An 18,256-nucleotide genomic window follows, 5' to 3' on the forward strand; every position below is an offset into this window, starting at 1 on the left:
ATTCGTATTCGATTAGTATAAGCCATTTTGCTGTAGGAAAGAACCATCTTACTTTTAAATATATATTTCTTTGCGTAATTTTTATACACACGTTTTCTTATCTATTTTCGTTTGCTTAACATGGTAATTTCATCACTCGCTATATTTTCCAACATATATGATGCAGATTGGAGTGCGAATATAGGCTATACCAAATGTAAAGAATAAAAACTAAAAATAAAATAAAACATTCTGGCCTTCCGAAATATATGGTGAAGCATACCAATGAAATTAAATGGATAGTTTTTACTGGTTCAAAAACCATAAAATCACCCTAAAATTGCGACTTTCAAGAATAAGACTATGTGCCCATATAAAATTTGTAAAGTCACAATCAGCAGGGTTAGTATGATATCGAGGAAACAAAATTATTTCTTTTCCCCTAAAGAAAATTTTTATTTGTTGGCCTATATGTATTTTTTGTTACAATTGCACTTGGTTGTGATAGTATTGGTGGGCTATCCATAAATGTTATTAAGCACATCGCAAAATTGAAATTCCTTTTCAGAAAAATAGCGCAAATTAGGGAATTAAGCCTTGAGATTGATTTGGTTACATCTTTAGGTTAAGCTAAACAAGAAGACATTTAAGATTTAACCATGCTTTTGACCACTTCTTCGACAAGACAAATTCTCCGAAAATTTGATTCTGTTGTAATCCAGTATCGTAAGACAGCAAGGCGTCACAAATAAACACAAAAACATTAAAGCTTCAACAAACGATTTTCTAACTTCTAACCAAAGAAAAGCAGTACAGAACACAAGGCACTTGTTAGGAAATCAAACACAAAATAGCAATCTAAAAACGAACACTAACTTTACGACACACAGAGCAATACGAAAAACTCTATAAAAAAGTTTTGTATAGTACGTGTAATGCAAATTTTAGTTATTAACAGTTACAATTTATTTAACAACAGTATGGTAGTAGTATAATAGTATTATAATGTTAATAGTTATTATTAACAGCAATTTTAGTACGGTAATTTCAGACTGATACGAAGTCAAATAAAAAGCAATACAAAACCTTTTACCGATTAATTACTAATATATAATGCAAAAATTTTTCAGTATTTGATATTGCGCAAATTCTCAAACTGTGACAATGCATTGCTTGTATGTTGCATTTCCTGCAAAATGTCCATTATAAAAACGACATCTCGTGACAACTGCTGGACAGCTGACTGCACCGAAGAAAGGTTATCCACTACACGCACAGAGCTGGTGACTGGGTCATATTGCACAAAGAATGGGCGTTTTATATTCTTTACAAAATCTCTGTTGAAAATATGCAGTATACCAAGTATCAATTTCTGCACATTTTGAAAAAGACTGGAATTAGTAGTACAGTATATGATATGGTATCACCAGTATCTTCGGACTTAAGAAAGTCTGCACGACTAAAACTCAGCAACGATTCCTAACCGCTTAAACCCCTTTTAGTGCAAGTTTCGATTGTCAGACACATTTTTTACTTGCTCTTTTGATTTAATATAACGTATTACTCAAATTTGGAACTGCTTACTAGATCCACTGAACAGGAGCAAATATCGTTCATGTCTTGCGCAATGACATTACAACGATAACGCTGCAGGGTATTGCAAACACACTGGCCAGGTGCTCCAACCGCCCCACCATCGAGCCAACTCACACAAATAGACGCAAGCAAGTTGATATCAATTAACGTGAGAAACGTTAAGTGCAATAATGAAAAAGAAAGGTACCTCATCTTTTGCTTTGCCTCTTCAAAACTTTCTGATACGAAATAAACAGGCTGATAAGTTGTGACATAGAATTCTTGAACGCTGGCTTTATATGGATCAAACTTGACAACCTTTTCAGGAGTAGTCAAGGCATGCTAATAAAATACAGGCATTAGAATCCTGACACTAATTTATTGTTTGAAAGAAGATCAACAACTTTCTTGACATTTTCTACTTTATGAACATTTTTTTTATCTAGAATAGCTTATTATAGGTCTATATAGATACAAATTAATACCTTTAATTCGCTAATTGACGAAAGCAACCCCGCTCCATAAGCCTTCAAATCACCGTTTTCCTTGCAAAGTCCGAATTCCACAGTATAAAGATAACACTAAAAATAAAAAACACTGCTACAAAACAAACTGCTTTTCCACCTTATAAAAATAGGGTAGTACCTTAATGTTTTCTTATAATACGTAAGACAAATTTCATATTAAAGTATTAGAGATTACAGAAAAGATGCGCCACATGCAGCAATAATGAGAAGTAAAGTAATAAAGTCGACCTACAGCCGCTAATTTGGATATGTCCTCGTCTGACGCACCAAGTGAAGCAAGACCGATTTCTTGGCTAAACTGAGCAAACTCAGCATCCGCAAGAAGCGGTACGTGTCCTAATAGTTCGTGACAGACGTCAGGCTCAGGCGTATAAAATGGATCACTGCTGTGGCTATATAGCATCGTGTGAAATCAAAATTACTTTCTAATAACTATAAAGTAAAAGCTTTGGTGAAAAATAAATATGGGTAAAATTTGTAGCAGAATGAAGGACTTTATACATTACATAAGGTTTAAAAAGCATCTCATTTCTTACCGCATATATTGCGTACAATTGAAAACACGAAATGCAAGTCCAGCAAGAAAATCTCGTGGGCTTAGAAATCCCGCTACAGGTCTCATTCGGAATCCAGTCTTTTCACACAGAAACTTTGATACATCTTCAAGCTGGAAAGCCAAGTGATAATGCGTATGTAATACACCTATTCTTAAGCCATTTCGTTCGGTTAAGTTCAAAAATCTACTTTACCTGCGGAACGTTATTTTCGGAGTATCCACAATACAGAGAGAGCAAAGGTAAGTTCTGCAAGTATTGCTTACATGCATATGTCGGGTACATTTCTGATAGTTTCTTGTACACTTTACCCCTGCACATGCAAACTTCTGCTGTCAATATCGTTAGCCCAATCATTCTGTTGCTTACGTCACGCAAATGTCATACTTTTTGGCTAGAGGTAGTATTACCGCTAAAGGGTAAAATCATTCTAGTTCTAGTCATCTTGCAATAAAACTTATCAACTGAAGTGTGTTGTTATCATTCACAGTAAACCACAATTATTGGAAAATAGATTTGATTTTGTATAGTTTATAAAACGTCCTGTTCGTTCTGTACTTACCACGTCTCAGTTTCCTCTGGTGTGTAATCCACTCTTGGTATGGGGTAGCCACTGAAAATTAAAAGGCAGTAAATTTGCTGGCTATGTTAAATTTTTAAATAACAGACATCCTGCAGATAGCTGAAACGTAGTGCTTTAGCTACAGTCACTAGCTAGACGAGTATTGAGGAACCAACTATTAAAATGCTTTCTTTGAACATTTTTAAGAACAAAGCAAAAAGACTCCATACAGTTATTTTTGACAATTTTAATTGTTTCAAACTCTAACCATAATACATGATGTGGCTTAGTAGTGTGAAAATTACATAGCAACTTACTGTTTGTAATTTAAAGCAATTTCTGTGAAAAAGTTTCGTCTTTCTCGATAGACTCCATCTTTAAATCCCTGCAATCAAAACCACCAATTAATTATTTATTATTTGTAGTTATTTAGCAAATCAATACTTTTAGTTAAAATTAAAAAACATATATGAAACGTTATGTTCGAAAACAAACAGAAAACGCACGGGGTGATCAGCATCAAGTTCTGTTCCATACATCAAAACATTTCTTCCACATTTGTCCAAGTCGGAATGCGTTTGAGGAAACCATATACGACTTTCGTCAAAAGGTTCTAAGATATGAATACAGGTTTGTTTTTAAATGAACAGTTGAGATCACATATTTTTAAATATAGAAGACTACTTCCATTTTCTTTGGTAAACTAACCATATGATGCGCACACATTAGCAACACCAGCATGTTGTCTCAATTCGTCAACGACTTCTTTCGTTGCATTTTCATAGCAGCTATTAAATTGGATACAGAATTTTCCACTTTGATCTTTTTTATATATGTCCAAGACTTTAATATTTTCTTTCTGAAAGGAAAAGTAATAGCAATAAACTCATGTTGCAGTGTCAAGACCGTGGTGCATATTATAGACATGGAGAGATTGTGCAGAAATAAATTTATAAAAGTGATTCTTATACTTCTCAAGCTACTATTGTGCAGACCAATATATATATGTCGAGTTGTTCCATTATAACCGACAGTTTAACACTACCTGTAGATTACATATAAATATTCACCCCACAAGACATACATTTGACAAAACAAGATACCTTGAGCATTGGTAGTAGCGCAGAAATGGATTTTTGTTTATTCTGAAACGAAAATTGTACCAAGGCAGTCGATGGAAAATACATTTTCTAGAAAAACAGAAATCGATTTTGAAAGAATTTCGCACCTACAGTTATACCTTCCCCACCTTCAGTGGTCATCGGAACCAACCCTCGAAATTTTGAAATGTAAACCAGAACATTTTGGAGTTTAATCCAACAAACATTGAAACTCAATCCCCGAACTTTCGGAACCCAATCTATGAGACACAAAAACAAACTCCGTACCCATTCCGAAACCAGTACATTCCTGTTTGAATATGTCAGTCCTATACCCATAGAATGGGAACGGACACCTGCTTGACATTAATTGCGATAACTGCATGGGCGGATGCGGGTAAACTTTTATAGCTATAATCAATACAATACAAAGAGCCAATATAGGGCTGAAAGGTGCACATGTCTAGTTATCTTAAACATCAGTTGTAGTTTCACAGAGCAATAGATTTATCAAATGATAAGGTTAAGCTAGCGGGCTACTACATGTCCAAGGTTGTAGGATGTTATAAAATTAAAATGCGATTGTCTCGATCGACTGGAGAAATTTATTACAAATTTATGCATATATTCCATATAGTTTTCATAAAACATTGGCTACACCCAAGTACTTGACGTTAAAACGTTACGTAGACGTACTTGATACTGGCGGCCAGGTACCCGTTTTGTAGTTGAATACTTTAATAAAGCAAGTACTTGTACTGAAAATGCAAAATTAGTACTTGCACAAGTTTTGTAGAGATTTTTTAAATTCCAATAAACCATAAGTTTTATGAAAATGTGTTGTCATGATAAAAACTGGTTCTTGAGAAGGAAATGGTTCTACTTTTTTCTTATTATAAAACCATCAAAAAGTCGACTAACGTATCAGTACTAGTTTAGTTCACGGAAATACAAAAAGTATAACTTCCAACTCCAGTCCCTCATACGGAGCGGATGACGGGAAGGCAATTTTGCTTTTTCTCAATGACCAGACCAGAAAAAATTAGGTCAGAGTAAAACGTCATCACACTCATTTTTAAACTTTGTTGATTTGGACTCGAGCACATACAATACACAGGTTAGAACACCGAATCAGATTTTAAGCTTTGTCATTCAGCATTATCTCCCTTTGTCACAAATCGTGCCATTATTTACCTACTGACATTTTATCTTGCTGCAGCAATTCAAAATCCTAGTTTGACTTCAAGCAATTAGGTTATAACGTATTTTGTAGGCTATCCAGCTTGAGTAACAATATCATCGCAGCATCCACTAGCAGTAATTACGATGCATTAGGCAAACTGTCGATCTCACCTCGTCAGTTTTAATGCGATTATCCGAGAACACATCATCCAACGAAGTTACGTGACTAATTCTTCGTTTATTCTGCTCAGTTGCAGGCTTTAGATCGGAATCCATGATTAGAAGTATAAGCTACAGTTAGCACGTTGACAAACCGTCTTCAGAGGAATCTATATGCGTGTCAGAAATATTCGTCTATTGGTTTCATGACCCCAGAGACAGAGGCATTTATCGTTTCAGAAAATATGTTAAACAAACGCTGGCATCTGGCTCCCGTCAAATCGATTAAATTTTAATTCGAAAACTTACAAAAAAATCACTACGATTTTATCGATCGGAAATCCGTTTGACATTACGTCGGCAAAGTGAAGTCGAACAGCAACGCAAAACTACGTCAGGGATGACGTAAGAACCACAGTACCGGGTACACTCATTTTTTTATTCAGACAAGAATATCTTCACACAAAAGAGCTATATTAGTGTTTGCGCAAACATACATCCCATTTGGTAGTGGAGAAAGCTACATTTCCGTACAATTAATTCGTCATAAATGTTTTAAATAGTTCAAAATAAACGTAGGACTTAACCTTCGTGTAAAGAACTGAATAGATGGTACTACACAATATACAGCAAAAACAACGATTTTTGTGGTTTATCGCAATATCAATGAAAACATGTGGTATTTTTGTGGACTTTGCATGCTGATAAATGAAAAATCTTAAGCAAAATTGAGGTCGAATTGTTCCTTTAAAACACTAAATGGGAGGCGACATGATTACTTGTAAAACTTTACTATGAGCACACACACAAGCATATTTACAAGCAAATTATAATAATAATCATCACACCAATAATTTCAGACACAAATAAATAGAGAAAACGTATTTGTCTAGACGTGGTGAGAAAACAGTGGTATAAATATAAAAACAAACTCAGTCAAATATTTTCTGAAAATATCTAGAATAAAATAGCAATACCTATTACTTGCCAGGATTTACAAACCAACAAATTTACGTTAACACACCACACATTGACTATACGGTAAACATGACCCATTAATTATTGATACTTTGTTTTAGCGTTTAGCTTTTCCTTTCATCTTCTCACATAAGTCTTTCATATCCAACATTGCTCTTTCAATGTTGTCTCCAAATCGATCAGAATTCTGCAAAAAAATGGAAGTTTGTTTACCAGGTCTTCAATAATAAGATTGATTGAGAAGAGTATTATAACTTATATCTGTGCCAGGGCCGAAATGACATGTCAAATGAGTGATTTTCACTGCGAAGCAACCGTTTTTTTCATGGACAATCTAGGCCTACATTAAAAGTGTGTTTTCGCGTTAAACATAATGCAGCTTGTCAAACTAAATAAACATTGCATCTAATTATAAATTGGTCACATATTTCTACACTTCCGGCACAGGCAATTATATTTATGACGTTGCAGAGACTCGGTCATAAGCGGGTATAGTACGGTATATACCAGTGAAAACACCACTTTGATCAGGGTTGCGTAAGAAGTGAAATACAATATGCTCTAGTCCGAACAGATGAAAATATTCAGTAAATTAACACAGACTTACACAGTTTTTCAGTACTTGATAATCACGAAGATCTGGGAAACGCATGCGACAAAAATCGCAGATTAAATCAAATATTTACGATATAGCTTTCATAAAAGCGTGGTTGTTTAGTCTAATCGTTTTTAACGGGCACGGACACAACGATCCGTGATAAAAAAAAAACGTTCGATCAATGAAGATTGTTGTCTTACTTACCGTTTCCGAAGAGGAAGATTTACTAGAAATATGGAACATGATGAGGTTTTCATGGCAGATGATGTAGGAAACACCATAACCGTCATCAGCCACCTATGTTCAATATTTACGCAAGATTATTTAATAATTAACATATTTAATGTAATAAATGCTGTAGTTAATCGTTTCTGATTACAATGTCTGATACGCATACACAGGTAGTAATTAAGAAGAAACACAGAAGTCGTTAATCAAAAAAAACATTAATCGCAACATCACATAATTACGTACATCACACACAAGCGAACATGCAGATTTTCAGGCAGTAAAGTTTTACAACAAGCCTTTTTATTCAATACAAACACACCTATAAATTATCCATTTGTGATTATTGTTAAAATTATAATTAGGCGAATTGACTTAGACATTCCGAACATCGGTCGCCAGATGCAACACATACAGAAATTGTTACCAGCAACAAATTAGTACATGCACAGCGGATAGAATCAGCATGCATAGCAACCAAATAACCTTGACAGATTATTAAGTTGAAATGGTTAGAAAAAGACTCTCCGACCTGCTGTCAGTGTGTAACCTGTCGTGCTTAATTGGCCAAACTATGAATAACGTCAAGCAAAATTAGACTTTGTTAAAACGACCTATGGGAGTGTTGTTAGTTTAATTGAAGTCACATTCCTATCAGCATCCGCGATAAAATGTTGAAAGTTTAACCATAAGTTACTTTCATAGGTTTTCTCGGGAAAACAAGAAATAAACTCATGCGGGAATTAAGCTGAGGTAGTTAAGTTTGGGATAATACGGCCTGGTAGTAGTCGATGTCATGCCATGGAGGGCAAACAGATCAAGCAAATTAGAGTTTCAATTTCAGCAAGTCTATGAAGCTAACATACTATGGTTAAAATATCAATTTAATTGCAATATAGACTTACTGAGCGCGTAACCGTAACATTAACCAAGTTTAGTAGCTCCTCACAAACCTAGTCGGTTCTCATGCGATGAATATGAGTTTGCAGACAATCTTATTTAATGGATTAGCCGGCATACAAAGTGTCGCAGCACACAGGCAATCAGACATGTTACCAAGACATATTTATGAAGTTTTACATCATGCAATTTGTTTCATAGCACTTGCGAAAACGTACCGGGCCGAAGCCTCCACCGCCCGACAAAAAGCGAGGAAACTTCTTCAAGTCGATAGCCATTTCCTGCTGATGTGGAGTTTGTGACGTAGAAAGACGCCAAGGCTCGGTTAAAACCTGATCAGCGAAGACGGAAAGAGCAACGGAAAAGATAAAAGAGTAGATTAGTGCCAAATTAAAACTGGATTAGCAATTTAGCATGCAGTCTTGATTAGTTGGATTGCGGCACGTCCACGATGTTTCAAGACCCGGCAGTAGTGCTACACTCACCGGACCAAAACCGCCCCCGGCAGAGAAAAAATCATTTTGTATTACTTTAAGGTAATTCGACTGATCTGTGGGAGTTTGGGAGGTAGATAACTCCCATACTTCACTTAAAACCTGTCTCAAATATAAGAGTGACTACTTTTAAGGGCTTGGCAAAATTAAGGCGCAAAAACGGCAGTAATGATATTCGACAATACAAAACTTGAGCAAACATTTTATCATTTGCATGAAAATGCAAATCTTCTAACTGCTAAATGTATTTCGTATTGACGGTTTTTTGTATTATTTTAAAAAGTAAGAAGTTCCCATCTAAAACTTATCTCAAATAAATTTGGCCACGAAAGACACCATAAACAAGAGGACATTTGTAAATAGTCACAACAACTTTACCTTTTGCAGGAAAGGTGACTCAAGTTTAAGGTACTTAGAGACAACATACAAGCAAAACAAGTGCCGGTCAACACCCTTCCCTATCATCGCCTCCTTGTACTGGCTCACGTGAAAGTCGGCTGCTTTTCTGAGCAATGTGTGACGTTCTTCGTCCTGCAATAACGCAAAGAAGGCAACACAATTCATGTAATTAAAATCTTAGTATAGGATTCATGAAAAGATAGCAAACGTTACCGTGGAATTGGGATCCTCCATTGACCTCGCAAAAGCAACCATTTCGCTGGTGCATGATCGTACAGTTTCAGTGCGTCCTTCTCGGAATAGTCTGGTCATCGATGCTTCGTACGTCAGAGCGAAATGCCCTTTGTCCTAATATCAATTCATAATAGTAGGACCTATAATTAACACTATTGCGTGCACTTAAGTGAATCATATCATAACGAAACGCAAAGGTTTACTGTACGTGATACACTATTTCGATATAAATAAGGAACAAAATTGCGGATCTATGTATTGCACGACCCCGTAAAATTATTACCCTGAGATGTGCAAGTTGTAGCGCTGCCTGTATGAAAGCATCCGGGGACATTTTGAATGTTTTAACCAGTCCTTTACCGAAGTGTTTAAAGGCTCTAACGTTGAGGTGCACATCGTCAGCAAGGTTGCGAGCCAAAGCCAAACTCGTGTTGATCACCTCTTGACACTAAAAGAATTGAAACATGAGATCTATTTTGTAGTAGATTTGCAGATGCTTACTGAAAAAAATATTTTTGAATATAAAAAATTTTATGTTGCAGTCAAACCTCATCAGAAATTGACCATGCCAGCCGCTGAGGTGGAACAGGGCGGACAGTTGCAACACCGCTAACTTTTCCATCACTGTCGTAAGAGAGGTGCATATATTCAAACCCGAGTGCCTGTTCTACCACATGGCTCATGATAGGCGCATCAGCCCACGAATGTTCAGCGTTAAGACCCAAACGGCCGTTTGCAAAGAAGACTATGTTGAAAGATTTGTCAAACCATCTGAAAATAAAACAATGTTCAAACACGACCGACATTACTCGGTACCGCTCACACAACCATAGTCACAGGATAAGGTACAGCAAATGGCAATACAATGTCACTGGGAGTCGTGCAAATATTTTCCAACGGTCGTTCCGAACCTGTTGTTGCAGTTTCCATGTAACAATGAACGTCCGTAGTTTGACAAACCAGTGCAGTCCTCTTCACTTAGGTTATGCTCTTCGTCATCCAAAACAACAACAAAAGCCGACTTTTCAATGGCATGGAGCGACTTTTTGTTCACACCGTTTGAAAAATGTTGGTTGCGGGCCTAGGAAAATAGTTGAAATCAAAACCTAGAAAATATATCAAATTAAAACATGCTGACAAGATACGTGTATGACAAACATGAGTTCTGAACCTGAATTTTACTGTTAGAGGGCAGACAATTTTATGCTTGTTGCAATTAAAACCAAAACGTTTCTACGGTGGAAAGGTTCATATATTTCAGTTCGCCTTATGATAAAATTGCTTAAGTTATCGAATAGAATTTTCTACAGGTTCATATAAAACGAATTTCATGAAAATGGGTGTGCAAGATTACAGTATATTTAATCGTTCCATATACAACGTTGAAGGACATGTTACCTGAGCCCATGGGATCCTATCTCCGGCTGTCAAAGCCGCGAGATTTTCCTCACCGGGCGAAGGCGCAGATTTGTTGTTGAGAATGGTTTCAAAAACTTCTTCGAGTTCTTTCGGGCCAAGCAGTTGTCCATTCTTGTAACACATCACTTTAAACCAGCGACCTTGGTGCAGCACTGCGATGTGACGAGCATCCATCCAATGATGAAGTGTGTCTACAAAGTAATTAGTAAACAACAAAATTGTTTAATAGTAGGAAAACTTTGATGATACCATCATACCGAAATGGGATGTTGCTTTTTTACTCGTATTATATTTAATAATGTGGTATACTGTACTGAAAATTATGTTGATTTATGACAACAAATAACGCCATATTTTACAAGCGAAGATGAAACGGACAGATAGAAAACGTCCACAACCGCAGTGAAAAAACTGAATTAAACGGTGACGTATCCTACGCGAAAGCTAGGTCGTGTAAGATGCAAGGATTCAAGAACGCCGAAGCTATGTCAATATAAGTCTTGATATTTAATAGTAAACATAGTCGCGGCTGTACACGACTTCCTCTTGTTCAAATAAAGCAAGCAATTGTGATCACAGACAAACATGGTTCCAACATATCTCGATTAGTTGCGTGATGGACTTTGTACATAACCGAGTAAATCATGAGGAAAACACGATGACCTCATGGCGATAGTGCCATTAATAGCATGCTCGCTTATTGGTGATCGCTGTAATGATAAAAGTGGGTGTGAATATAGGTCATAGGAAATGAGGTGCCACCGCATCACTGCTATTTAATACATGTACAGTTCGTTATGTACTGACGTGCATCGACACAATTATTAACATTTAATAAACATAGCCTCTTTCTTTTTCTTAGCGGATTAATTTCAAATATCCAAAGATTCCGCAAAAGTAAAAAAACAAAGGTATATTCACGTATTATCCAACAGCTAATTTACAATGCAGTACACACTGTATACATAATCACATATACACTACACAGTGCTTTACATTATACCATTGTCAACGCCAGGCAATCGACAAGTGTTGAAAATCCGCTCATACTGAGCGCTGCATAGTGGTACCACGCCGTTGACCTTTATCTAAAGTAATATTATAATGTTAAGATAACGAAAATAACCAATAAAGTGTGCGCTTTACTTTGAATAGTTTCATCATAGGCACTTGTTTAATGTTTATCAATGAAAATGGCAGATTGGTAACATAGAGTAAACTGGTTACCGGCTTGATGTTTTCCTTATCCAACGTGCTTCTAAAAGCAAAAAGTGCGTGGACAAAGCTCGCAGCACGAGAAGTTTGTTTCGACGTAGGCTGGTGGTAAAGCAGGTCCATGCCATAATAGTTGGAGTTAACCATTATGGGCCCACGTCCAGCTAAATAAACGTATTGCTCCCACCTAATAAATGTTATTTAATCACGTCCATAGCTGTTTATGAAATACCATTATAACCTAGGTAATGATCGTATCGTTGAAAGCTAATCTATTATTTCCCTTTAAATTATAATGGTGTACATACAACTCCATTATATAAGTGTAACCCACCAATCTGACACGTAGTTTGTGGCCCACCAGGACTTTAAAACAAGATATCGTTGAAGACGAGAAGCCATTGTTACCGAAAATTCATCTGAGAGCTTGACCATTTGATCATAATCAGCGTCACACAGAAGAGGTCGTACACTTCGAAGATATCTGTTTATGGTATCTTTTATGGCAGGTACTGGCAGGCGAGGCAAAGAGGCTTGGTAACTGTACAATTGAGGGTTTGATCCTCCCAGAATTTTTGTGCAAACCTGAATAACAAAATACCTAAAATGACTTTCGAAAATAGCTTTTAATCTCTCTGTTTGGTATCAACAAGTTTTACTTTGATGGGGTTATCTTTACTAGAATAAGATTTTTTAAATCAGTTCATGTAATAATGTATATAGAAATAAACTAGTACGTAAAAGTGATATAAGTATATTGAAATTAAACATAACATGTTGACTACAGTCATAGCCAGTCTTTTGAGGTGTTTTTGGGAATTAACTTAAATTCCTCTACCGGTCTCTTAAAATTTCTCCTTCTGCAACAGCATTCTCAGCGGAAAATTAGCAGTCAGTCTTTAAAAGTAGCGGTCTCTTAAAATTTCTTTCATTGTTGCCAAACTTAAACCTGTTCAAGTGGGTCTTTCTAAACCAGGACTTCTTAAACCAGACATTTAACCAATTTAATCAAAATATGTGTAATCAAGTATAGTAACTACTGTTTGCAGTAAATAATATAACACTTGTTTATAGTCTGAAAGTGACTATACCCACAGTTATAAATGTGTATGCTTCATCTGGCTTACTTGTCGCTATAGTACTTAGTTGCATTACTTTCGAAAAACTTAAAAAAAATTCAAGCTCAACCATACTCTAAATTCACAAAGTTATGAGTTAAGCTTTTTGGCAGTGTTATTTCGATGAGTTCCCACCTCATATCCCATTATGCAGAGGAAGTTTGGTAAATTAATCAGACCTGATTAACTTACAGGTTCCGGCAAAATGCAAAATACATATAGTCACACCTAGTTTGTACCAACCTAAAAAACCGAAATCCGTGTAGGAATGGAACGAATTTGTTCCCATGTATTTTACCCCGCTAATCTAGATAAAGAATGCTACATATTCATAGGGAAATTTTTATATTTGTCACACATTAATGTCTTTTTAGGGGGCATTAATTGACCAATATTTTAACTTATTTTACCTAACATATTCAGTTTGGACGCAATTTGATCTTCAATACAGTTATTTTTATATGTATTAACTATTAATCCAGTAAAACTCGAAAGGGATACTATCCTAAGTTATCCAGATATTTTGCTAAACCTATATTTTAGATACAGTGTGGTCTGCATTAATGAGGTCTGACTTTACCAATATCAATTACAAACTTTAGACAAAAAGAAAAGTAATGAGTGGCTAAATGCATTCATCTTTTACTTAACCCTATCTAGACTATGTGTGGTTGACCCTGCACACATTCCAAGCAAAACGTGGCATACAGTTGCACTGTTTGCTGTAGAAGCTTGAAACTTGGTGACTTTTCCTAAAAAAGGTTCAGTTATCTTTCCATGTTTGTTTTATAAAGCTTGTTTTGTAATTTTCGAAATATTGTCATATTTTTATAATTTTGCTCTCTCTCTCTGTATTGAAGCATATCGTTTTCGTTTACTCATTTACGCACAACTAACTCCACTAACTGTTCTCTTTGCGCACTGTGGCGTAATAAGAAAAACTTATAGAAATGTATGCTTTAGAAATACTTAAATTACACTAAATGCACTTTCTTTAGTTTTACAATTATGATGTATACAGGAAGCCAGGTGTTTTTGCTACTAACCTGTAAAAATCCAATCAATTTACGACATATATTTTTCGAGTGATTAACGATTGAAAATTTGTGTGCAGTGTCAGCCACACACAGTTAAAATAGTAATGTCGCACACCCGGTTAAGATAGGGTTAATGAGGTTTCACTATGACTATATTTTACCACAGAGAGTCAGAGACCATGGGCAATGACATCTTGCTCTAACAGACATAATTCCAAAGTTTAAATACAGTCAGCGTTTGTATGCCCATTTAAATTGAAATTCTCTACTCTCATGCAATACATTCCAAAGCAAATTTGTGTCAAGATACTTACTGCCCATAATTTCGTTGACATAGATATTTTTCCATGAGGTTCAAACATAAATCCATGGTAGGAAAGAAGTAGCTTAAGTAGGTAACGTATGAGCAAGACTCCAGCAAGCCATATAAGCGTGCAAGTAATTGTATACGAACACATCCAGGTTAAAAATGATTGTCTGCAAAAGAATAACATATTAATAAATGTCTGTATGATTTTCAAGCACTGATTCCAAAAATGCTATCAGTTTTTTTCTATCATCGATCGTTTTCAAGATACAATGATTCCGGTTTTTTGTAATTTTCCATTAACTGTAGGTTTTTTATGCGGTTATGATCTGTGTCTGTCAGCATTATGATGTTGTAAATCGGCGTCCTATTTACTTGAGGAAGTGAATGGGAGTGGGAGTGTGAAATGCAGACGAATGTGCTTTTATTTCTTATCTCAATTTTCGTTTTATCTCAGCCTGTTAAATTCAGTATAGTCTCATTAGAAAGTCGTGTTTAGTGTTTACAGAGAGAAGTATGCCATTTTGTAGAGTTAAGTCTTGTGTAAATCTTAGATTCAGTTTATCTTTTAAATAGTAGAAATCAAAATGTCTAGTAGACAGTGCAAAAATTTAAGTAAGAGTACTGCCTACAGGAATAGGTCTACTTTGACGTTTTTGAAGACCTTTGCTATTGCAAAGATGTGGAAGGCCTGTTTGGTGCTGTTGGAATAGATCATGATCCTACTCAGTGGCGGCTTTTCATTGACAGTTCTATCAAAAGTCTTAGTTACTTGAGTTACTTGTTACTGTGTTACTTCACAATGGTAACATATACCCATCAATTCCACTTGCTTATTCCTTACAGATGAAAGAAGACTATGAAAACGTCAAGCAACTGCTCATTAAAATCAGTTACACTCAGTTTAAGTGATATGTTTGTGGTAACTTTAAAATGTTGGGAATTTTGCTTGGTCTGCAGGGTGGTTACACGAAATACTCTTGCTTTTTGTGCTTGTGGAATAGTAGAGCTGACGGTGAGCATTATGCGAAAATTCATTGGCCGGCACGGGAAAAACTAACCCCAGGAATGTACAACGTTATTAGGGAACCTCTTGTAAGCCAGGAAATAGTTTTACTGCTTCCACTTCATATCAAATTAGGTCTGGTAAAACAGTTTGTCAAAGCTTTGGATTTTCAAGGACAAGTTTTTCAAGAAATCCGTTCAATAGTTCCCAGGCTATCACTTGCCAAAATAAAAGGAGGAATATTTGTTGGTCCCCAGATAAACACAATGTTAAAGTGTAAAAGCTTGGAAGAAAAAATGAATGAAACAGAAAAAGAAGCGTGGCAAGCATTTCGAGGTGTGGTTGATGGATTTTTGGGAAATAAAAGGGACAGAAATTACAAAGAGTTGGTGGAGAAACTTATCAAAAGTTACCAAAACATGGGTTGTCGCATGTCTGTCAAACTTCATTTTTTATGTTCGCATCTGGATTTTTTTCAAGAAAATCTAGGTGACTTCAGTGAGGAGCATGGTGAGAGATTTCATCAGGATATTGAGCCAATGGAAAAACGATATAAAGGCCGCTGCGATAGTGCAATGATGGGAAACTACATTTGGTCTTTAGTAAGGCAAGACAGGAAGGAGTGGTCATAAAAGAAAAGCTCGCTCAAAAGTACATTTTTGAACGACTGTTACTGTTTGACAAAACTATGTTACATTTATCTTCAAGCCTTCCTTATTAACGTTTTTAAACTGGTTTTTGCGTTTAATAAACCAAACGGAACCCTGATGTGGAGTTAAAATCTACTGCAATCTGAGTAGAACACAATTTGCTATACTTACAGCTATATCAAAGTTTGAATATCTCAAAAAGTAACGATGGTACGAAAAAACTAACTCAGCACCCAAAAATGCATAAAGGGGCATTACAAAAAGTAGCCAAACAAAAATTGTGTTACGTAGTGTAATAAATACCACTACCATATGTACCAAAACCAAACAGTGTCAACAAGCCAAGTTAACAAACAGGTTTAATAATAAAATTAAAGAAATTCACTTACGATGTAAAAAATGCATCGTGAATTTTTGCATTAAAGCCACATGTCACATCATAACCAAGAAGGGCACCACTTAATAAAATTAAAGTTAGAAGACCAAGGCTCCAAAATTTTGCTGGAAAAACACCACTTGCGAAACGATTCTGAAAACAATGGTGACTTTATTTTGGTGAACAACCACACTACGACTTTCCATCATAATTATTCATACATTAAGAATAGTAATAACAGCAAAATAAAAAGTTATTGTTGATATTCGATGGAGCGAAAGCTTGTAGAATCTTTGTCACAAGTAACAGGATTTTTGTAAACATACCAAAAATCTAACAAAGCGTTTTCTCCAGGAACGAATACCTGATAAATAGACACCTTTCAGAGCATCATGGGAGATCTATGATACAAAAAGTAGGAAATTTTATGAGATTAAGATATATTTTGCATAAAATATATAAGCAGTATTAGAAGTGGCCAATTATTAAAACCAAAATAAACATTTGGGAAAAACAATATTTAAATGATAATGTCAACAATTATCGAGCTTTAATTGTCAATTAACTATTGCATCCCTAAAACAATAAACATTAACATATCACTTAAATTTAAACAAAAAGTACTACGGCTATGAAAATGTAGAACACAACAACATAGGTAAAACTACCAGCGGCAAAGCAACTTTTTGCCAAAATAATCCAATAAAATAACCCCTATACATAAGAAATGGTAGCAAGCAAATTAAATAAAAAATCAGGGAGAACTTTTAGAGTATGGGTTAGTTTAGAACTTAGTAATAAATATATAAAATTCAAAAACAGTGCTTCCTTGATTATTATCCGTATCTCATTTAACCGGCATTCGATTATCTGGTCGTCTGTTAAAGCGGCTCCATCACGTAATAAAACAAAAAAGAAACAAACTGTGAATCCTCCTACAGCTATGTAGTGGTACAGTGTGTCTGATAGAGCCTATTCTGATTACTGAACTTGCAGTTCATTGTTAAACACTAAATTTTAAACTGTAACTAAAAATTTTGAGATGGATTCATGTTCGAAAGGCATGGTGTAATGCAAAACAATTTTTTTTATATCTAAATATAACAATTCAATTATCTGTTTTTTGCTTATCCACTCAAATTTATGAAAACATTATCCCAAGAAGACCAGATAATTGAGAAAGCACTGCAATTGCAACAATCGTGTAGGTAGTAGCCTATGTAATCATTATCCTTCACATGTATAACATATCATATTTTACTTTTACATACATGAACGTTTAATCCTTCTTGTGTAACAGAAAATGAAAATGCAACAGCAGCATGAGCTTCTGCCATGTTTAACTTTTGCAACTAATTTTTTATTTAATCTTGCTAATTTTCTTCCTAATATTTTACCTACAAAAGCAAAAATTTTCCTATAAGAAACAAATTGCTGTGGAAAATGTTTTAAACTTATTGTTTTCTCAAAATTAACTAATGGAAAATAACTTTTATATATCTGCAAAATTCGCAAATATTATTGTCATTATTAACATTAATTTAGTAAAGAAACACATCTACATCCTACTTAGTTAAGTAAAGGTGCTTTAAAATATATCAAGAAAGACACACTAAACAACTGGCATAATTATGATAAGCAAAGGGTCTATAGTTTCAT

The 18,256-nt window shown here is 35.3% G+C and overlaps 2 protein-coding genes across 4 annotated transcripts; both read right to left on the reverse strand.

Annotated features, from left to right (window-relative positions):
• Positions 1–675: 675 nt before the first annotated feature.
• LOC143446245 (tryptophan 5-hydroxylase 1-like) lies at positions 676–5,932 on the reverse strand. Its single transcript, XM_076945803.1, has 12 exons — positions 5,651–5,932; positions 4,301–4,387; positions 3,906–4,056; positions 3,704–3,810; positions 3,515–3,582; positions 3,198–3,248; positions 2,831–2,948; positions 2,618–2,748; positions 2,314–2,473; positions 2,040–2,135; positions 1,763–1,896; positions 676–1,316 (listed from the first exon to the last, which is right to left on the reverse strand). Exons 1-12 carry the CDS (start codon positions 5,753–5,755, stop codon positions 1,106–1,108), a joined length of 1,419 nt encoding a protein of 472 aa, XP_076801918.1. The 5' UTR covers positions 5,756–5,932; the 3' UTR covers positions 676–1,105.
• Positions 5,933–6,063: 131 nt separating this feature from the next.
• On the reverse strand, positions 6,064–18,030 carry LOC143446228 (carnitine O-palmitoyltransferase 1, liver isoform-like). Of its 3 annotated transcripts, none has more exons than XM_076945774.1 (16): positions 17,869–18,030; positions 16,924–16,998; positions 16,611–16,750; positions 14,573–14,735; positions 12,438–12,688; positions 12,116–12,290; positions 11,892–11,976; positions 10,868–11,079; positions 10,381–10,550; positions 10,018–10,240; positions 9,753–9,917; positions 9,449–9,583; positions 9,215–9,367; positions 8,561–8,674; positions 7,419–7,511; positions 6,064–6,803 (listed from the first exon to the last, which is right to left on the reverse strand). In XM_076945774.1, exons 1-16 carry the CDS (start codon positions 17,932–17,934, stop codon positions 6,714–6,716), a joined length of 2,310 nt encoding a protein of 769 aa, XP_076801889.1. In that variant the 5' UTR covers positions 17,935–18,030; the 3' UTR covers positions 6,064–6,713. The 3 variants fall into 3 exon arrangements, with proteins under 3 accessions (XP_076801889.1, XP_076801897.1, XP_076801907.1); XM_076945782.1 differs by lacking the exon at positions 8,561–8,674 and adding an exon at positions 8,828–8,938; XM_076945792.1 differs by lacking the exon at positions 8,561–8,674.
• Between the last annotated feature and the right edge of the window lie 226 nt (positions 18,031–18,256).

This window comes from Clavelina lepadiformis, chromosome 1 (assembly GCF_947623445.1).
Source record: "Clavelina lepadiformis chromosome 1, kaClaLepa1.1, whole genome shotgun sequence".
Lineage (NCBI taxonomy): Eukaryota > Metazoa > Chordata > Ascidiacea > Aplousobranchia > Clavelinidae > Clavelina > Clavelina lepadiformis.